This window comes from Lissotriton vulgaris, unplaced genomic scaffold, assembly GCF_964263255.1.
Source record: "Lissotriton vulgaris unplaced genomic scaffold, aLisVul1.2 SCAFFOLD_2793, whole genome shotgun sequence".
NCBI lineage: Eukaryota > Metazoa > Chordata > Amphibia > Caudata > Salamandridae > Lissotriton > Lissotriton vulgaris.
The window spans coordinates 43878-66873 of NW_028248242.1; the positions used below are offsets into that span (position 1 = coordinate 43878).

The 22996-nt window shown below is 47.6% G+C and overlaps 1 protein-coding gene across 1 annotated transcript in view; it reads right to left on the reverse strand.

Moving 5' to 3' along the window:
• Positions 1-658: 658 nt before the first annotated feature.
• LOC147664191 (histone deacetylase complex subunit SAP130-like) overlaps positions 659-22996 on the reverse strand; it is a 211781-nt gene continuing 189443 nt past the window's right edge. The window contains exon 3 of the mRNA XM_086949944.1: positions 659-1598. Within this exon, the coding sequence (XP_086806070.1) occupies positions 1440-1598 (159 nt within the window). The 3' untranslated portion in view covers positions 659-1439. The remainder of the gene's footprint in view (positions 1599-22996) is intronic.

Genomic DNA, 22996 nt, shown 5'->3' on the forward strand with positions numbered 1-22996 from the left:
ACTTTCTTTTATGAAAATCTTTTTCTCTCTTGGCTGCAACTGCAGCCATTTCACAAGAAGGAATAAGAGGAAAGCATAATCACAAAGCTGTTGGTCAATGGGGGGTCCCAGGGGTGGGCAGATTGATCATGGAGGACTGGTTCGAAAATTATTCAGATTGTAGTAAGGATATTCATAATACAAGGAATGCTATTTAGATTTTTTTCAATGGAATGTATTTGATGTGAAATATCCGGCAAACCCAGTATGACTTTGGTAGACACCTGTCTTTTCCCTCTACATGTTGAGAGCATAATTCCAGGCAACAGCAATAACTACTGGCATCTCCAAAGATTCAATGATATGTTACCTGGAGTTCTCTTCTACTGGAATTCTTGTCTGCTTCATCCAACCAAAATTCTGCATGATAAAACTGGACCTATGTTACTATAATGTAGTCATTCATAGCAGTTTCTCTAGCCAATACAGAGCCTCATTCATCTGAATTTCAGTAACAGCAAAATTCAGTCTTGGTATCAAATACAGTGCTTAGGGGCACCTTTTAAAGCTCTCATTCATCAGGTCAAGAAAGCAGGTAAGGCAAGACCCATCTTCAGAACTTGTAATAAACTAGGTGTTTTACATGTTTCATTTAACAATATGAAATAGCACAAAGGTGTGAGCTGTACAAAACACTCTTCCCTTGGGAATACTTTATTCGTGGTTTCAAATGAGTGACAACAGTATGTTTTTGGACTGGCACACTGCAGTAGGACAAAAACAAAAAACATTAACACTTTCCAGGAAATCACAGACAAATGTGTATGGAGGTAAAAATAACTCATTACAAATGGATATACAGTCTACACTGCTGGTCAGTCTGCGATGAACTTTTAAGCATGTAGAGCTTTGACAATACATAAAACAATTAGTTTCAGAGTCAATGGAACACAGGAACCATCTGAAATGACCTGGTACGCACAACGCCCAGAAAGAGTTTTATGTGCAACAGAGATGCATCAATTTCGAAGTACAGATATTGTCACAAAACCTGCTCCAGCGATGCACTCTCATCTGCGTATTCTATTGTGGCAGCTGAAAAGTCCACTGATTAACAAAAAAACCTCAACCAGAACTATCTAAATCTGGCAAGGCAGGCTATCATGTAGAGTTCTTGCTCAAAGGCTTTGCAGAGATGATTTAGAAGCCAGCAACTTACAACTATGAAAGATGTTCAATGGAAGGTCACACACCATTCACATATTTACTTCAAGTGTCTTCGATACCAACCTCAATCCTGATTTTCTAATCTCTTTCTCTCACCTTTCCGGATATTGTTTCATTTAGATGATCTACTGGAAAACAACGTTCCATAAAAGGGGTTGATCAATATTCAGTATTCTTAAGCAGAACAAAGCAGACCCTATCCTGTTTTAGTCACTCATGTCCTTTGCAGATGCTCAAGCTCTCTCCTTGCGCTTTAGTTTGGACACTTTCTTGGAACTGCTGTTCTTGTTCAGGAGTTTCATGACCCGGTCCTTATGGTCCAGAACTTTCAGCATGGACTCACGGGCTTCACTGATCTGATCCTTCACAAGTTTACAACGCTGAATGTTACCCTGTGGAAAACAAAGATTCAATGAGTAATATGGTCGGACTATGGAAATGCAGTTTATTGCCCTTCAATGTCACAATAAATTTAACCAATCTGACCAGATTAACAGATCAGGGAGTGAGAGAGGTCCTGATCAATATTGACACTGTGGGTGACTGGGGTATTACGCTGAATAGAAACTGCAGGGAGTGGAAGAAATAGTACAGGTTTTCCATTATAGTGACTCTTGAAATACCACTTTTCTGTCCCCGTTCTTTGAAACTAATGGGATGTTCCATATCACTGGGTATCCTGAGAACATTTAAACAACAGTCTATTTCATTAAGATAAGGAAAATTGGAAGCAGAATGGATCTGTTCGTACCATGGCTAGGGGGAATGGTTACTGAACGCTAGCTCTGATCTCTATCCACCTCACAAATCCACAGCATAGGCTAAAGGAATAAACACATTTACAAAACAGTGGGTAGGTTGTATGAAGACATGAAAATCATGAGCTACTAGCTTAAAAGTCTCTCTTGTGATAACATTTTTTACATCACTTTAGCTCTCCATAAAGAATAGGTTTCATAGATTCGGGTTTTTATAGTATTTCCTACAACGCTTGAAATCCACAAGAAAGAAAATTTACTTATAATCCTAGCTTCCTGTCATGATATGATCTCATTTCTTTAATGGAGTACATGTCATTGAATTTATTTACTTACCTGCCATTTTTATGGACACCATGTAGCATGGATGGTGTCAGCTCGCTGTATAATGAAACAAAAACCACTTTCATAGAACTGAACAAGTTACTTACCTTCGGTAATGATATATTGTAAGAAACATTAGTAGTGATAGATTCCATACCTTAGAATTACCCCCAGGCGTCAGACTGGATCCGGAAAGTTTTTGTCAGCAGTACCCTTGCGCGTCAGTAGGTGGCATCGTGTTCGCTGAGGTGACGACGCAGGCGCTGCTTAGACGCCGCCGCTACTTAGACGCCGCCCAGACCCCAACATCAGTTCTGTACACAAATTCTCGCACCAGTAACGCAGAGCCATGCAAGAAACTGAACACTGGTGCATTGAAACTAGGGCCCTGGAAGGGATGACCTTAACACTAGAAATCAGTTCGCAGAACGGGGAGGATGGGTGGGGCGGTAAGGAATCAATCACTACTAATATTTCTTACAGATATATTGTTACCGAAGTTAAGTAACTTGTTCATCAGAAAGAGACATAGTGATAGATTCCTTACCTTAGAATAGATACCCAACAAATACCAACCCCGATGGTGGGTCTGCGAACCAAGATCAAACCAGAAAGTCGCGGAGAACAGAATTGCCAAAGAAGCTGTCTCTCCGGACATGGCTGTCCAGGCAATAATGCTCAGTAAACGTGTGCAGCGAGGCCCATGTGGCTGCCTGACAGATGTCTTGCAGGGGGGACACCACGTCCCAATGCAGTAGTGGCTGCAGTAGCTCTGGTGGAATGAGCACGGGGTCCCATCGGAGGTTCCTTTTTTTAGCCAACGAGTAACAGGCTTTGATACACAAGACGACCCAGCGGGAGATAGTCCTCTTTTGCACTGCCCGACCTTTCATGGTGCCAACGTAGCCAACAAAGAGCTGGTCATTCACCCGGAACTGTTGTGTGCAGATGAAATAAAATGAGATCGCACGTTTTGGGTCCAGACGGTGGAGCCTCTCTTCCTCCCTGAACGGATGCGGAAAGAAGGTGGGCAAGGTAATAGACTGTGCAATGTGAAAGACCGTAACAACTTTTGGCAAAAAGGAAGAAGGGGCCTGAGCACAACCTTGTCCGGATGGACTGATAGAAAAGGAGGCTTACAAGAAAGAGCCTGGAGCTCACTCACTCGCCTAGCGGCAGTAATGGTCATAAGGAAGGCAGTCTTCAAGGTCAAGAGACAAAGAGGACAGTTGTGGAGGGGCTCAAAGGGAGCACACATCAAGTATGTACGAACGAGGTTCAAGTCCCACTGAGGCATCACGAAAGGAATAGGATTAAAAAGGTGTGTAATGCCTTTGAGAAATCTATTTACAACAAGGGACCTGAAAAGAGGGGGCTGATCAGGGAGCCGGAGAAAGGCCGAAATAGCAGAAAGATAGTCCTTGATAGTGCCCAGAGCAGAGCCCTGTTGGGCCAAATAAAGAAGGAACAGCAGTACTGCAGACAGAGGAGCAGTAAGGGGAACCACAGCCTTTGCTGTGCACCATGCCACGAATTTGTTCCACCTGCAGGCGTATACCACTTTAGTGGAGGGACGCCTGACTGCCAGAATGACATCACAAACTTCAGGAGGCAAGTCGAAAGAATCAAGTTACGTCGCTTAATCTCCATGCAAAGAGGTGGAGGCTGGACAGGTTCGGGTGGAGGGCCGTCCCCTGGTGCTGCGACAGAACATCCTCCCCAAGAGGCATTCTTATCGGAGGATTGAATCTCATACTGAGTAGCTCAGGATACCATACTGTTCGAGCCCAGTCCGGGGCCACAAGGATGACTTATGCCCGGTCGCCTCATATCATCTTCAGCACTCAGGGCAAAAGTGGTATAGGTGGAAAGGCGTACAACAGACCGCAACTCCACTTGTGACGAAAAGCGTCACCGAGCAAGTGCAGCCTTGGAAATTTCAACGTGCAGAACTGATAACATTGCGCGTTCTCTTAGGTGGCGACTAGATCTAACCAAGGCTCTCCCCACTGCTGAAAGAGACCTTACACCACCTTCAAGTGAAGACGCCATTTGTGATCCATCATGCACCTGCGGCTGAGTTCGTCCGCCCTGGCGTTCAGAGAACCTGCCAGGTGTTGAACCACCAGGAAAACGCCCTGATGTTCCAGCCATGTCCAGAGACGCAGAGCTTCCTGACAAGGGTCCAAGACCCCACCCCTCCCTGTTTGTTGCAGTACCACATGGCGGTGTTGTTGTCTGTGAACACCTGCTCTACCCTCCCCTTGACATAGAGAAGGAATGCCTTCACACAATGGATATACCATTCACTCTAAATCAATGACTAACTGCAAGACTGACAATGTCATTTACCTGATTGTCTGTCCATGTAACCTAGGTTACGTTGGAGAGACATTTAGAGCGGTTGCAACACGACTCAATGAACATGGTTCTGCGATCCGTACCGGCAAACTACATGCAACTATGGTAAAACGTTTTCAAGAACAACAACACTCTGCCAAAGAGGGCTGAAAGATCGGAATCAGAGCCCGAATATCCCGGACTCGCTGTTCGGGAGGATAGACGCAAAACTGCACCATATCCAGAACCGCTCCGATAAAGAGGAGCTTCTGAGAGGGAATCAGGTGAGACTTCGCCACATTGATGGAGAACTCAAGCAAATGCAGGAGGTCGGCCGTAGTCTGGAGGTGGGAGATGACTGCCTGGGGCGAGCCCGCCTTCAACAGCCAGTCGTCAAGATAGGGGAAGACTGAGACCCCTGATCTGCGCAGATGAGCTGCGACCACAGCCATCACTTTCGTGAACACCGAGGGGCACTGGTAAGGCCAAAAGGGAGCACGGTGAAGTGAAAATGCTTGTGGCCTCCCGTGAACCGCAGGTAACACCGGTGGGCCCACAGGACTGGGATTTGAAAATAAGAATCCTGCAAGCCCAGGGCTACCATCTTGTCGAGAGCATCAAGAGCAGAGACCTGAGCCAGAGTGACATCTTGAACTTCTCTTTGCAGAGGAAGCGATTGACGTTCCGGATGTCTGAGATAGGACGCAGGCCCTTGTCCTTCTTGGGTACCAGAAAGTAGTGGGAATAGCAACCACGACCTACTTCTGGCATCGGAACGCGCTCGATGGCTTCCTTGGCCAAAAGGGCAGCAACTTCCTGCTGATGAAGCACCAAGTGATCCCCCGACATGCGGTGGTACTGAGGTGGCACGGCTGGGAGAGTAGTCTTAAAGGGGAGGGAGTAACCCCTTTGGACTATTTTTAAAACCCACCTGTCCGAAGTGATGGTGCGCTATTGGGGGAGGTGATGGTGAAGCCTGCCGCCCACTGGCGTTTGATTGGCCTGAAAGTTCGGACTAGGAAGCTTTGGAGGCAATGGTGGCTGTGGTGGACATGGACTGACCCGCCCGCTGGCCCCTTGGTCCGCCACAGCAGAACCCGCGTCCACGCTGGGATTGTTGCTGCGCAGGCTTGTGGCCCTGTTGCAAAAGCTGCGGGCGCCCCTTCCAGTGCCACAAAAGGAGCCTAAAGCAGAAGGCGGAGGAGGGCAGATTGCAGAGAGTCTCAAGGACTTGGCCGTAGCCCGTGAGTCCTTAAACCGCTCCAACGCGATATCTGCTTTGTCGCTGAAGAGGCGACGGCGATCAAAAGGCATGTCCATAAGTGTGTTTTGGACATCCCCCGAAAATCCAGTTGTCCTCAACCAGGCGTGGCAATCGTTCTGCCCAGTGAGTCAGCAGTGTCTAGGCCACAACAAATCATGAACTAAGCTGCGTCTCTTCCCTCTGCAACAGCCTGGGAGAGAGCTGTCCGGGCCTACTCCGGACACTGAGGCAACACTTGCGCCACCGTATCCCACAGAGCGTTGGAATAACGTCCCAAGAGGCATGCGGTGTTCATGGACCGCAGCGCAGAACTGGCGGAAGAAAAAATCTTCTTTCCGAACTGATCCAGTTTCTTGGATTCCCTATCCGGTGGTGCGTAAGGGAAGGCGGTCGGGGAAGCAGAGGCTTGGACAACAAAGCTCTCGGGTGGGGTGTTGGGAGAGGAAAATGGGGTCACCCGGAGCCGGGGGATGGCGTCAGGCCACGTTCTATTCACAGGAGCCCCTGTAGTGGGCCTGGACCAGGTGCCCAAAAGAATGTCAGAAAGTGCTTCATTGATGGGAAGCAGCAAAATACACAAAGTGCCCACACCACACACGTTTTCAAATACTAATTTTCGGAATCAAACCAAAACGATCAATTCTAGTTCGTCCGGGTACTTTTATTTTTACCCTTATGACTTTTTAATTCTTTTTATAAACTCTTTTTTAGATTTATGAATGAAAGAAGAAACATATATACATTTAATGCTATTTAAAACACATTTATTAAATTAAATATAAAATAAAAGTACCCGGACGAACTAGAATTTATCATTTTGGTTTGATTCCGAAAATTAGTATTTGAAAACGTGTGGTGTGGGCACTTTGTGTATTTTGCTGCTTAAAAAGGGTCCGGCCCAATCCACCTAGGACCTAACTCCTTAGCTTTATAAAATATCATTGACGGGAAGCAGCGGCTCCACATAAGTAGCTGCTGGCTGAAGCACTTCGGTCAGGAGGTTAGTCCTGATGGCCACAGTAGGGAGCACGAGGTGTAGGGCCTCGGCCACCCTACGCAACACCACAGCATAACTAACACCCTCCTCCGTAGCCACGGTAGGAGGAGTGAGCATGCCAAGGTCTGGTGAGGTATCCAGACCACTGGCTTCCCCCAACTCCTCTGCCCAGTCCTGTTCATACTCGCAATCAGCTGCAAGAGGGTCCTCAGACCCCTCCCAGTCCTCCCCTTCTTCCTCAGGCTGTTCAACAGGCCTAAAATAAGGAGCAGGGACATGGGGATAGAAATCCAGGCCTGGATCCAAGGGGGTCCTGAGGCGCTGAGGCCGGAGCCGGCTGCGACGCCGGGCCAGAGTGGCCGGCGAGGAAAGGCAAGGACCCCCAATTGTGAACGCGGGGCCCGAAGGCGCACCAGCGGGACCCAATGGCCCAAAGAGGTGAGCCATGGCCGACAGAAATTCCTGTATTTGGGCCGGAGTCGCCAACTGAGACGGAAAGGGCGTGAAGGCCGGCGGCAACTGCACAGGCTCCGCCGGAGCCGTGGGGGAGGCACCCGCACCCTCAACCGCGTCTTGCGACCGGCGAGGGGAAGTCAAAGAACGATGACGTTTCTTCGACATCTTGTGCTTCGCCTTACCTGAACCCGAGGGCGAAGACTTGGACCCCAAGACCGATGGTGATGAGACTGCGCATGGTCCCTCGACCTCTCTCTGGACCGGGACCTCGAACGATGCGGAGCAGACTGCCGGGCCTTCAGCAGCTTTCAGGACTGCTCCTGCAAAAAATTCGGCACCATGGCCCAGCAGTCGGGGCACGACTTGGGGTCGTGGTCACTCCCCTGGCAGAAACGACACATACGGTGACAGTCCTCACAGGACTTAAAACCGGGCATCCTAACTGCACCAGGAGTCGAAGACAAGAAGAAAAATAGAGACAAAACGGCATCAAAAAGTCAGTCAAAAATTGACTGTGGGGTTCCTCCTCTTCCCGGATCAGCGCTTGCTAGTGCGGAAAAAGAAAGTACAGACGGCGACGATGACGCCAACGACAGACGCGGAGCCACACGCCTCCACCTACCGACGCGCAGGGGTACTGCTGACGAAAACCTTCCGGGTCCAGTGTGACGCCTGAGGGTAATTCTGAGGTGAGGAATCTATCACTATGTATTTCTTTCAGATTGAACTATTTGGCTAACGCTGGTTAGAACAAGGGCAGGCATTTTTCAAAGAATTAAAGTCAAGAGCTGTGCACAGTGAGAGGAATTGTGTAGATAAGTTTACGGTGTTGAGGTTGCCCCAGTACGACAATTAGAAAGGCTGGCATATTTTGAGGTTCTAGTAAAAACACATGGACAAGAGAGGATACAGATTTCAAAGGAATGATGGGTAATAAAATAGAGGCGAACTAAAAGAATACAATGCAATTGGAAAGGAGGATCTAAAAGGTTTCAGATTCCAGATAGAATGGACTGCTATGGCAAAGAATTGTTTTGTTTTCCATGTTCTGTTTTTTTCTTCCGTTTCCAGTCTTAGTGTGTCAATACTTCTGAAGTTCTTATCACGACTCAATATTTTGAAAGAAGATCCTGGGTGCTGATTGTATGTATATGGCCTTGAAAGTAAAGCATGCCAGCTTGAATTTGATCCTGGCTGCTAGTGTAACCTTTTTTGGCAAAGAAGATAAGGAGTTGCAATTTCTAGTACCAGGTAGAAACCTGGCTGCAAAGTGAAAGATGACTTTCATAGGTGGTAAGGGGGAGCATGGACACCCGACAGAATGGAGTTACTACAATCTTCCTTAGCAAGTACAATGGCCTTTACTACTGATCGGAAGTAACAAACATGCAGGATTTCTAAACACATTTCCTTAATATACAATTCCTCCAATGAGAAAATAACTAAAATAAAAACAACATTTATATAGAAGTATTATTTTTTAATAATATTACAGTAAGACAAATCAGTGATGATAAAGGACATTTTGACTGAAACACCAAACTGGCTCAGTTTTGAAAAAGAAAGAATGGAAGAGGAGTGCTCCTCTACTTCGATATGCGTGAAAAAATATTGTGCAGTTTTGAGAAATTTCTATGCTGACCTAATCCTGTCAGGCACTTTGAAGAGTCAAGTAAGTTAGTTGCTTTTGAAGATCAAATTCAGACAGTTCAATTCAATTCAAAAGTGCTTTATTCGAGTTATTACTCATAAAAGCAAAACATACACGAAATATTGACAATATTAAAATAGGATTAAATTTACAGTCAAACACATTCACAAAGCACTATTGAATCCCACAGTATTTGCTAAATAATTACAAAGATTAAAAAGAGATTTGATTAATACATTATTATAAAAACATTTATAGTTTAAAAAGCGATAATGTCAATTTCATGGGAACAAGTTTTACATACAGAGAATAGTCAATTAACTAGCAGTCTCTGTATAGCTACCAAATTCATTAGTAATCTAAAAAGCAATAAAAATAAGTTCGTAGAGACAGGTTTTACAGACAGAGAATAGTTAATTAACTAGCAGTCTCTGTCTGATCGCCCATGCCCAGCCAATGTATTGAGATGTGGCTATTAATATCCATGTAAGTGGGCTTGAACATATAATGCGCAGGGCAACAGAACTACAAGTGGTACCAAGGTTCCTACACATAGGTGCTAACCAGGCGCGCCTTGGGGCACAATATGCTTTACAAGAGAACAAAAAATGACCAAGAGTTTCCTTCCCCGTTCCAGAGGCTGGGCAAATGTCACACCCCCCTGAGCCCCATTTGACTGTCAATGATCTTATGGGGAGGGCTCCAGCTGTCAATTGGAATAGGAGCTTCCTGTCACCCGGCTTTGCGATGATATCCCAGTACGACTCCAGAGCCGGGAACAGTTTTACCTCCAGGAAACCCGCGGACATGGACCCATTACTGGAATTACACAAACTCTTGCTAGCAACGTGTTCCCAAAATATATTTTTTAGGGCAGACTTGGTGGGGAATGACGCACCTGCTGGATCAAGCCATATAGGACTTAACCCAAGCTCGAACAATATTGCCTTCAGTGAATTGAGCCAACCAATTTTATGAAAACAGTCCGCCTTTATGACATCAATAAAACCTTCGGCATAATGCGCAAGCTCGGGAGTAGTCCAGAGTCTTCGCCAATATAAGATTGGTCGTAGTCTGGCTAGGTCCTTGATTTGATTCCTACCAAGCTCATATCTTAGAGGCAGGAGTGGAGTACTTTTTGGGGTGCCCGTGAGTAGCCTTAAAAATTTGTTCTCTGACCCTTGTAGAGAGTTCAGATTTTCAAAGCCCCACATCTCCGCACCATAAAGTGCGGACCCTATAGCCTTTGCTTCATAAACCAGCAAAGCTGGCTTAAAAGGTTTGGTCAAAGACTTCCTATGTTCCGAATTTATGGCACCCGATAATTGCTTATGTCGCAGGGTAGCAATATTTATATGCTGGCTCCACCTATTATTGTCTGCAATGAGAATTCCCAGGAGGTATGTGAAGGAGTTTACCACCTCAAGAGACCGCCCACTCATAACAATTTTAGTCTTAAAGCTACGGTGTGGTTTAAAGGTCATGAGTTTAGTTTTAGTGGCGTTCACCTCCAATCCATGTTCCCCACAGAAATTCTCAAAAATGGACAGAGCACGCTGCAAACCACTAGGGGTTTTAGACAGAATAAGTGTATCGTCCGCAAACATTAGTATAGGGATTTTTAGCCCTGAAAGAGATGGAGCATCAACTGAAGCTGTTACCATGTGGGGGACAACACCATTTATGTACAAAGTGAACAAGGTTGGAGCCATTGAACACCCTTGTCGAACCCCTCTTTCTACTGGAAATTCATCTGTAACCATATCATGGCCACCCCACTGTATTTTATCAAAGGTAAACTCGTGCAATCGCATTACGAAGGTCAATAATTCCTCAGGGACCCCCAGACTCTGTAAAACTTGCCACAATTTTGCCCGTGGCACCAGGTCGAAGGCAGCCCTCAAATCGACAAATGCTGCATATAGGCTGCCTCCTCCCAGCACCACAGTCTTCCATTGAATCAACTGGAAGCGGAATACTTGGTCCACCGTGCTTGTTGCCCGTCGAAATCCTGCTTGGTAGGGTGATAGGATATTATTGTCCTCTGCCCAGTCTAGGAGCCTGTTTACAACCACTCGGCCAATTATTTTTTGTACAGTGTCAATAAGGCTTATTGGCCTGTAATTACCCGGCTGTGCACGGTCTCCCTTTTTAAAAACAGGAATGATCACGGCTCCTCTCCAAGAGGCCGGGACCTCAGCACCCTTGGCAATGAAATTGATAAGTAGATGGATATATTTACACCAACGCTCTTTATCATTTAAAAAGATATCTGCAGGGACGCCATCCGCACCCGGGGCACGTCCTCTATTCACAGCATTTATAGCAGTCATAATCTCTTTGTCATTAAAAAGATTACCGTGAGAAAAGGACATAATAATACTGTCCTCACCTGTAATCTGAGTATTAAGAGCATATTGTGAGCTAAAAAATTCTACCCATGCCTCCTGAGGTACGTTATTATTAGGGGGTTCCTCTACTCTCTCACTACCCCATTTAACAATATTCCAAAACGCTCTTGAATCCTTTCTGTCGCTAGCTTTTTTCAATTTACACCAATGTAGCTCATCCCAGGCTCTTTTAACTTTCACTATGCAGGCTTTATAACTCTTTCTGACTAGATGAGTAGTATCGGCCACCCTCTTTTTGATTGCCTGACCCAGAGCCAGTCGTGCAGCCCTACATTCGGCATTATACCATTTTGCATCTTTACTAGCTCTAGACCCATTTCGCCTAGCGGGTTTCAGAAAGTGTTTTTTAATCTTGGCGAAAAGGGTTTCATGGATATTAACCACTTCCTCCATGCCAGAGGGAGAGACACTGATAGTTTCCAAAGCAGCTATAGCTTTGTCAGTTTCATAATTGATATTATCAATAGCCTGTTGATTGGTCACTACGCTAGCCCATTTAAGCCTACGCATATTATTTCCTGGAATGACCAAAAGTGGAACAAGAGCATTCAGGGGAGTAGAATTTGTACCAGCGGGCCACCATTTGTGCTCCACACATAAGGGGTTGTGATCGCTCTCGGGTCTCACGGCGACCTCCATATCACAGACAAATGACCACAGCGATAAGCTGCAGATAACAGAATCTATCCTGCTTTTGTGTCTTCCATTGTCAAAGGTCATAGAGCCTTTTCTGTCCAAAGCTGTACGTCCATTCAATGCTCTTAGACCTTTTTCTAGGCACATTGCATTCAGATCTATAATGTCCTCAGTTCAACGTGTGACTGGCTTCAGATCTAATGCAGGAATACTCCAGTGGGAGTCCTCTTCTGCTCCGATGGAGGCCTCACACATGACCAGAAGCTCAAAGGTCCGATTGAAATCGCCTGCTATTACAACATTATTATCAGGGGAAAATTTGTCAAGAAGATTACCCAATGCAATTAAAACATCAGATCTGCCACCCTTTGCACTCCTAGCATATATGTTGTATGTATCAAGTGACCCTGATACATCACTAGTTACCCTAATCAATTGAATGTCATTATGACTAGTCTCTATATTTTTGATGGTAAGTTTAAGGGTCTGACGAACCCACATTGTAAGACCCCCCATTGGTCTCCCTTTTGGGCCCTTAGTTGCTGGCACGGAAAAATTTAGATAACCTAGCACAAATACAGGTTCACAAGCCCAAGTCTCTTGAAATATACATACATCATATGAGTTAACAAAGCCAAGCAGGTCCCCACAATCTAATTTGGAACATAGCCCAGCCAAATTCCAAGAGATTAAATTCCCCACCCCAGTCGGACAGTCAAGTTGCACTTAGGAGTTACAATCAAAGAACAGGACACTCCTGCTACTGATACTGCTGAGCTTATCTGCGCTACAGTGCTTGAAGCATCCGATTGAACAACCTCATTACCATTATGGGCAGGCAGGGAGCACAATCTCTGATCTTTTATAACTGATGGTAATAAACTTTTACCCCCTGGGAGCCAATCACAGTCATTCAAATTGGAGAGGGCTGAGAACCTATTCTCAAGATTTAGTCCCCACTCAGTGGGTTTAGCAACACTCCTCCCCTTGGCTGAAACCACATTCCATTTTGTTCTTAATGTACCCCGATTAGGACCCCCCCCTTTCCGGTAGTAAAAGAAATCTAGGGTAAGTGGGATGATGTCGGTTGATCTTCGCTGTGGAGGCAAAAGGTTAGGCAAGATGTTGGTTAATACCTCGGGATCTGAAAAATTCAAAACAACACAATCGCCCCTGAATCTTTTTGGACTGCTTCCAATCCACTCCACCCTCCTGGCCATAACTAATTCTTCTGCCAGTTGTTGCTTACCCCAGGGGGTTATCAACATATTATTGGTTAGCCAGTGTAAGGCTTTGGACAACAGTGATCAAGTAGTTTCATCCTGTCCTGGGGCCAATGTAGGAACATTAGCTAAAACAAGGACTAGGGGAGAAGCCTCAACTATGAGCTCGACCGAGCCTCTCACAGGTTCCGGGGCTGTAAGTACAATTGGAGGAACGACTACCCCTTGCTCGCCATCCACTGCAACTACCTGTGGAGCCACAGGATGATTAGACAAGGGGAATGCTCCTCCACCACCCTCAGATCTAGATGTTCCATTCTTTAACTCAACCCTGTTAACGACTTCTGTAGGCAATTTTTCTACTTCCTCCAAAGTTTTACTCAAAAGGCCCCCTAATCGATTAACCTCGTTAGTGAGCTTATCTATCCTACTTACCAACAGCTTTACGATTCCCTTAATCTTGGTATTCATCAGGGCCAACAACTTCTTAAATTGCTCGTTGGTTAGAGACATACAGACTTCGTCAATTGACCCTTCTTCCTCCACCACAATATTACTAGGTGGAGAGGCAGGCTTCTTTCGACTTGAACGAAGCCCTCCACGCTTTGGCTGGCCCTTTCTTACTCCTCTAGTAGTGTGCGGCGCAGGCACTGGGGTAGGGGCTTTTTCCTCATGTGGATGTAGTTCAGCCTCATCTTCACTAATACTAACTTCCAGTGCACAATTTGCCTGGTCCAAGATAGAATTGTCATCAAAATCAGGTATTACAACAGGACAATTACTATTAACTGGATCAGGGGATAGGGCTGGGTCAGGTGCCGAAGAAATAGATGTAGGTGATTTAGGAGATACACCCAACCCAAGTGAGGATCTCCTCTCACTATTAATTTTAGCAACTACCTGTACTAGATAGTTGTCCATGGTATTTTTTGCCGGAGATAGCTTTTTACCAGGCATAGTACACCAATATACAGTACCCTCCCAGAAACACAGTATAGATACGATTGGAACGTGTACTTCAGACCCTCAAAGCAACTTAGCCACAATGCATTCAGAGTCTGTGCCAAATAATGTCCTGGTTCGGCCTCGAGCAATGGGAAGGTCTCACCTTAGAGTTACGGGCAGAGAGACTGGCCCAGCTCAGTCTCTGCCTGTCTCGGACTGTCTTAGACTGTCCGCCCTTAGTCCGGGCTTCGTCAGACGCGTCCCGCGCGCGTCCACGCGGGACAAGGGACCTGCCGGTGATTTATGCGCCTCCTGGCGCGCTGCTTCCTGGCGTCGTCGCTGACCCCCTAGGGATGCTGGAGGATGTAGTCCGGCCGGCGGAGCCAAGCCCGGCCGGTCGGTTTCAGCAGAGTTTCTGGCGGAGCCAAGCCCACCCGCCATGCTGCGAGGTGAGGAGCTTTCAAGACAGGCAGCAGGGGTAGAAGGAGAAAGACTGTATCTCGTCTAACAGAACAGTGGTTCAAAAGTATAAACCTGGTCCACAAGATCTGTGAGTCATTTGCAAATTTAGAAAAATACCCTTACTGGAGAACTAGGACTTAAGAGTTCATAAAGTGTCCGTCTCAATCATGGAACTGGCTCAATAGAAAAGAGTAAAGACAAGAATAGCAAGAGGATCAGGGCATAGAGTGAATAACGAATATGCTACTTACCAGTATGCATCTGTTCTTGGCATATAGGGCTGCTGACATTCATATCTGTGCATAGATCGCCGCCTAGTGTTGGGTCGGGATGATCGCACATTGTTGTCCTGGAAGAGTCTTCGAAGTATCACGAGATAGGTGGCTCCTCCCCTGGACTATAGCGCGCATGGGCATCGACTCCATCCTCAGATTATTTTTAGCCATTGTGGCCAAGATAGAGTGAAACTAAGTGAATGAAGACCATGCTAGAAGTATGTGTGAATGCCGCAGCTGCTACAGGCGCCGGGGAGGAGGGCGGGCGATATGAATGTCAGCAGCCCTACATGCCAAGAACAGATGCATACTGGTAAGTAGCATATTCAGTTCGAGGCATGTGGGCTGCTGAATTCATATCTGTGCATAGAATACATAGCAGTCCCTCCATTAACGGCGGCCGCCTGTGCCAGCTGCAGCAGTTTGGAAAAGTGTTTTTAGAACAGCCTGCCCTACAGCTGCCTGCTGTTTGGAGTGCACATCAACACAGTAATGTTTTGTAAATGTGTGTGTGGTAGACCATGTGGCTGCTCTACATATGTCTTCGAAAGGAATATTTCCAAGGAAAGCCATGGAGGCCCCCAACGTTCGGGTGGAGTTTGCCCGTGGTGGAATAGTGAGAGTGCGCTTGGCTTTCTGATAGCAGATCTGAATACATTTAATGATCCACCTGGCTATACCAGCCTTGGAAATGGGGTTACCTTTGTGTTGTGGCGCAAAGGCAACAAAGAGTTGTCTAGTCTTCCTAAAATCCTTGGTCCTATCAATGTAATACATTAGGGCCCTTTTGACGACAAGTGTGTGGAGCATTCTCTCCGCCAGTGACTCTGGATTTTGGAAGAACACAGGTAGTTCTATAGTCTGATTGATATGGAACTGAGACACTACCTTAGGAAGGAATTTAGGGTTAGTGCGAAGCACCACCCTGTTAGAATGAATTTGAATAAATGGCTCTAGGATAGTCAGTGCTTGGAGTTTACTAACTCGTCGTAGCGACGTAGTCGCTATAAGGAAAGCCACTTTCCATGTCAAGAATTGAAGCTCGCAGGAATGCAGTGGTTCAAAAGGGGGACCCATCAGCCTGGTGAGGACCACATTGAGGTTCCACTCCGGAGCTGGTGGCGTCCGCGGAGGAATGACTCGTTTGAGTCCTTCCAGAAAGGCTTTAATGGCAGGCACCCTGAAAAGTGAGAGGTGCTGTCTGTTTTGGAGGTAAGCAGCCATTGCGGATAAATGTATGCGAATGGAAGCATAGGCCAGATTACATTTGTACAAATGTAAGAGATAACAAATGATGTTTTGAATAGAAGCACCCAGCGGGTTAATGTTGTGGCCTGCACAATAAATTACAAACCGCTTCCACTTCGCCGCATAGCATGCTCTGGTGGTGGGCTTCCTTGCCTCCCGGATGATGTCCATACAGTCAGGAGGTAAGTTGAGGTAGCCAAACTCTAAGACCTCAGGAGCCAGATCGCCAGGTTGAGCTGTTGCGGATCTGGATGCTGAATGTCGCCATGGCTCTGCGCCAAAAGCCTGGGTGTGAGGCGCAGCCTTTGATGCGGTGCCACGGACAGTTCCAGAAACGTGGTGTACCATGGTTGGCGAGCCCACGTTGGAGCAACCAGGATGAGAGTCATCGAGTGCTGCTTCAGCTTGCGTGCCACTAGCGGTATTAGAGGTGCTGGGGGAAAAGCGTACGCAAATTTGCCTGACCAGTTCATCCATATTGCATTGCCTTGCGACTGTGGGTGTGGAAACCTGGCAGTAAAGCTTCAGCATTTTGCGTTCTCCTTTGTGGCGAACAGGTCTAGCTCTGGATGAACCCACATTTGGAAGTACGGGTGGAGTACCAATGGATGTATCTCCCACTCGTGCATTTGGTGGCTGTACCTGCTGAGCAGGTCCGCCATCTGATTGTCTTTGCCTGGGAGGTGTTCTGCCATGAGGAAGATGTTTCACTGAATGGCCCACTTCCACATGCTCTGAGCCAGATGAGACAGCTGTGGAGAGTGTGTTCCTCCCTGCTTCTGAATGTAGTACATGGCCGTCATGTTGTCCGTCCAGATCAACACGACCTTGCTGCACAGATGTACTTTGAAGGCTTTTAGTGCCATGAAGATCGCCATCAGTTCCAGAACATTGATGTGCATCCTCCTTTGCTGTGGTGTCCATAGTCCCTGCACAGTGTAATGGAGTACATGAGTTCCCCATCCCTGGAGAGAAGCGTCCGTCGTCAGGATGATCTGTGGCACAGGCTCTTGGAACGGTCGTCCCTTGCAAAGGTTTTGTGGATTCCACCAATGCAGAGAGTTGTATGCCCGACCGCTCACCAACACTAGGTCTTTCAACTGTCCGTGAGCCTGAGTCCACTGACGTGCTAAGCACTCCTGAAGCGGACGCATATGTAGTCTCGCGTGCGGGACTATGGAGATGCAGGAGGCCATCATGCCGATCAACTGCATGAACACTCGTGCTGGAAGCGAGTGTTGAGGTCTGAATCTTTGTATCAGCGATTGAATGCTGTTGACCCTCACTGAATTTGGCTGTGCTGTGGCTGCCAGAGTGTTTTTATCGTCGCACCCAGATACTGCCGTATGTGGGCGGGTTGCAGGTGGGACTTTGGGTAATTCAGTGAGAATCCCAGATCGTGAAGAAGGTGAATGGTGTGGGACATGTGTGCGGCACACTGTTGGGCTGACTTTGCCTGGATGAGCCAGTCGTCCAGATAAGGGTAGACGTTAATGTTTTGTCTCCTTAGGTGCGCCGCCACCGTCGCCAGGCACTTCGTAAACACCCTGGGTGCCGTGGTGACCCCGAAAGGCAAAACCTTGAACTGGTAATGTTGGTTTTGGATGGTGAACCGGAGGTATTTTTTGTGTGACGGGTGCAGCGGAATGTGAAAATGTGCATCCTTTAGATCTAAAGTTGCGAGAAAATCCCCCTGACTGAGCAACGGTACGACTTGCTGCAGGGTCAGCATGTGAAAGTGCTCCGATAGAATGTACTGATTGAGGGGTCTGAGGTCCAGTATGGGTCTGAGGGACCCGTCCTTTTTTGGTATCAAGAAGTACAGTGAGTAAACTCCTGTGCCTCTTTCTTCCACAGGCACGAGCTCGATTGCACCTTTTTGCAGCATGATGATGACCTCCTGCTGCAATAAGTGCAAGTGCTCGTCGGACATAGGATGGTGTCTTGGGGGCATGTTGGGTGGAGTGGATGTTAACTCCAGACAATAACCGTACTGTATGAGCTGTGTGACCCACCTGTCTGTGGTGATGGATTTCCAGACTGGCAGGAACTGTTGAAGTCTACCCCCGACCGGTGTTGAATGGTCGGGGGGCAGTGACAAGGCGTCACTGTTTGTTGGTGGCAGAGGATCTGGAGTTGTTGTTTCCACGACCCCTGCCTTTGGCGCGGTTTCCACGATATCCACCTCGACTTTGTTTGGTGTAAGTGGACTGTGTGTTGCCTTTATAGTACTGCGTGATTTGGGAGAGCTGGCCTCTGGAAACACCTCTAGTGCTTGAGCGACGAAAAGAACCACCCCTGAATTGCTGGGACTGCAAGGCCCCCATGGACTTAGCAGTTTCAGTGTCCTTCTTTATCTTTTCCAAGGTGGTGTCCACCTCTGGGCCAAACAGATGATCAGGGTTTACTGTCTGATTAAGAATGATGGTCTGTATCTCTGGCTTAAATCCTGAGATTCTGAGCCAGGCATGTCGTCTCAGCATGACGCTAGTGTTGACAGCTCTGGCCGCGGTGTCAGCCTCGTCCAGTGCACATTTAATAGAAGCATTGGATATTAGCTTCCCCTCTTGGATGAACATCTCCGCTGCCTCTTTGTATTCGTCTGGCAGGTGCTGCAACAGGGTCTCCAGTGTGTCATAGTGTGCCCTGTCATACCTCGCTAGAAGTGCTTGTGTATTTGAAATGCACCAGATATTGGCCGCTTGAGCTGCCACCCTTTTCCCTGATGACTCAAACACCTTAGATTCTTTATCTGGGGGAGGAGCATCACCCGTTGTTTGAGAATTAGCCCTCTTCCGGGCATTTGAAACAACAAGAGAGTCCAAAGGTAACTGTCCCTTGATGTAAGTAGGGTCAGTAGGCGCTGGTTTATACTTCTTCTCAATCCTATGGTTTATCACCCTGGCTCTGGTAGGCTCTTTAAAGATCTCCCCAGCATGTTTTAAGACACCCTTCAACATAGGCAGAGTCTTGACAGTTCTCTCTGAGACGGAAAAGGTGTCAAAAAGAAAGTCCACTTCAATGGGGTCAGCATGGAGCTGGACGTCATGATTTTTAGCCGCCCTTTCAATGAGGGCATTAAACGCTGCTGAATCCTCCGTAGGTGATGTTTTTACAGCATAGAGTTGAGTGTCTGGGGCAGAGTGAGGATCACCCGGGCCAGCACCAGCTGCCCAGGGTTCATTGGTATCTTCAGGGTCTGTGTAGACAGGATAGCTGTACTCATCCTCATCATCACCTTCCCAAGCGTCCACGTCAGAGTAAGTGGGTGAGACATCATGGCCATGTGGAGAAAGTGGTTCCACAAGAACAGGAGTTGAAGTGGAATCCTTCTTTTTCTTTAAAGGAATTTTGTAGGACTCCATTGGCTGTTCCGGGGCAATTTTCCGTTTATGGAGAGAAAGTCTGCCCGTTTCGGCATCGATAAAGTGTTCTTGTTGTTCTTCCAACAAAGATTGTCGATGCTTTAAGGTTGGGACCACTGTCATCGACTTCGGCACCGAGGGCACCTTCTCAGGCATGCTGGCGCCCATCCTAGGGGTGAAAGCCTTCGGCGCCACTTTCGGCAGCAACGTGAAGTGAATGGGCTTTTTGAGGTTTCTCGACCGGCTTCAAGGTGGAGGATCTTTCGGGCCGACAGTTGAGGCCTTCTCCTTGATGCGCTTTAGGGAGTCCGCCACCTGCTTGGAGAAAGCGGCGGACGGCCGCGCCGAGTCTACGGGATCCTTCGAGGCACCACTAGATGTGGACTCGTTGGTTGCGCCGCTCTTGGCCTTGTCTTGTTGACGCGGAGTCTCGAGAACCTTCGGATCACGAGTCCTTTGTTGGTGTCGACCGTCTTCGGCGCCGATTTACTCGGCTCGACCACCTTGACCTTTGTCTTCGGCGTGGCAGACTTCGTCTCGACGCCCTTAACCTGTGTCTTCGGATCGACAACACCCTTCTGCTTCGTCGGTGCCGGTGGCTCCGAGGCCTTCGATCCGACTAAAGTAACGCGCACTTTCGGTTTCGAGGGGGGCACCAGTGCTTTCGCTTGCGTGGAGACCGTTGGTTTTACTTTCGGTTTCGATTTTGCAGGGTGCGGCTCAATAGTAATGTCCATAGCCGAGCCCGAAGGCGGGGCCGTAGAACCCATTGTAAGATCTTGGGTAAGGCCTAGTGGCGATCCCTCAACCCGAGCCTTTTGAAGCGTTACGGCCCCAATGTCAGTTTGAGTTAGCTCTTCGCTCAAGCTATCTTCCATGGCCCCAAAGGCCCCGTCGTCGTCTCCTACCTCGTCGACGACTTCTTCTGCTTCGAACATTTCAGCGTCTGCGTCGTAGTTATAGTCGACCTCCGATGCGGGATTAGACCGGTTTTCACCAACTTCCCGGTCAGCTCCCTCATCATCCCCGGCATCGAAGATGTCCACAGGCGCCGGTGCAGTTTGCTGGGCCTCCTGGCGCGCAGCGCGCCGATGCTTAAGCGTCTTCTTGGATCTGAAATGGGAAAAAGCCATGCAACTGGCTTCATCATGATCCGGCGACAGACACTTGTTGCACACCGGGTGGACGTCGATGTGGGGATACTTGGAGTTGCACACGGGACATCTCTTGAACGGGCTCCGTTCCATGATGATCAGTCGATAGGGTCTGTGGCGTCGACTGGGCCCTCCGCGCCGAAAGCACGCAGTTCTCTGGAATCCGGCTCGGAACCGAGCTGGAAGAATCAGGCACCGAACGCAAGACTATACCGACGAAGAAAACTAAAGGCCTGTTGGCCTTAAGAAAGTTTTTATCAATTCCGACTAGAGTGAACCAATATACATCCGAACCCAATGGCGGAAAAAAACAATCTGAGGATGGAGTCGATGCCCATGCGCACTGTAGTCCAGGAGAGGAGCCACCTATCTTGTGATACTTCGAAGACTCTTCCAGGACAACAATGCGCGATCATCCGGACCCAACACTAGGAGGTGATCTATGCACAGATATGAATTCAGCAGCCCACATGCCTCGAACTTGTGTAAACAGAATGGACATGAAGTCTGACCAACTACAGAATATGTTATTTGCGCACACCTATGCAGAAAGGCTTGGCAGATGTATGAAATGACCTCCAGGTGGTAATCCTACAGGTGTTCTGAATATGTACAATCATCAAAGTATTTGCAGTTTTCTAACTGCCATATTAATAGTATGGTCGGATGCATGACAATCCACCTACCCATCGATCATACATGCATCTGATCGGAGAAATCTAGATCAGTGTAAGTAGGTCCTTTATTTACAAAGAATGGTCTGTCTTTAGAAACATCTTTGATTCTGTATTAATTGTAACATGGATCCCGCTTCACATGTAAATTGTTTGTTGGTAGAAGGCAGTTCTGCCCAACTAATCTGCCTGAATCTTTTGCTTTTTGATCACTTGCTCTTTGACCTTTTACTGTGGGAGAGCCTCATAACCTGCGACTCCACTATGGTAAACTCATAGTCAAATTAACTGCGCCTGCTTACCACCAGTGTCCGCCTTAAGATAAGGCAGCTATAACTCAGCCAGGGTAAAGCAAACACAAGGAGATGATGGACGGAGCGCTGAAACTTTTCAGAAACTCGCCCCGTCACAGATCTGGGTTGAATCCATCATCACTCTCTAGCTCACTTCCCCACCTCAGTTCAGACCAAGCTATATGCAAATCAGTCTTGACCCTGTGCCTTATGGGAACAGTCCAGCCCGAACTACCAAGCCAAGTTTTCCCTGAAACGGAAACAAGCATCCTGGGACTGGTTTTCAGGGTAACACCCTCATCAGGCAGGCTAGCTTGAAACCAGTAGCAAAGTGAGCAAGGGACCCACGTCTGGGCATACCCTGCCAACTTAGGGCGAACAAAGCAAACACACGGAGATGATGGACAGAGCGCTGAAACTTTTCAGAAACTCACCCGCAGTCACAGATCTGGGTTGAATCCATCATCGTTTTTTAGCTCACTTCGACACTCCAGTTCAGACCACAGATATATGCAAATCAGTCTTGACCCTGTGCCTTATGGGAACAGTCCAGCCCGAACTGCCAAGCCAGGTCTTCCCTTGTATCGGAAACAAGCAGCCATGGTAAGGGGCACTTGGTTGGTTACACAAGAATGTGTACACGTGTTAGGGATGCGCGTGAGAGACTCCTGTTGTGCGCAACCCAGCCTGGTGCAGAAGGGACTATGCAGGGGTGTTTAGTGGCCTGAAATAGGCCTTATAATGTGGGTGTACCCATGTAGGGAAAGTCAGAGAGCTTTACTGTCTTGACTCTAGTGACACTCAATTATACTCCTATGGGAAAGGCTGCTTTAGGGCACAGCTCAATTACCTTTGGTCTACAGACTCTTGAGTCGAACCAATGTACACTGTAACCCGTGTGAAAAGAAAAATTCTGTAAAGTACAAAAGCATATCTGTACAGCTTATGGGTCATCCAGGAATGTCATATTTCTCGGACGCGGCTCAAGATTAGAGCACAGGCCTTTTGTCACCCTCCTGGGCTGGATAAATTACTTTTCTTACCAGTGAAAGGAACAAAAGCCTTTCACCACAAAGGGAGTAATTACGCTTGATTAAGCAAGCTCCTCACAAGGAAAGGGAGGGGTGGACTGCCCTGCCTCAATCAACCAGCTGTCATCCTGTGCCAGGAAAAGGGCCGGCCCAAGCCCACTCTACAAAGGGAAGGGGCCCAGACCCTGGAGCCAAACCAGGAGGGAGGGGGGCTCTTTTGACGTTTTGCTGGCAGGCCCTGGCAGTGATGTCAGCGAGGGGTGGAGCGGAGACCCCCAGGTGA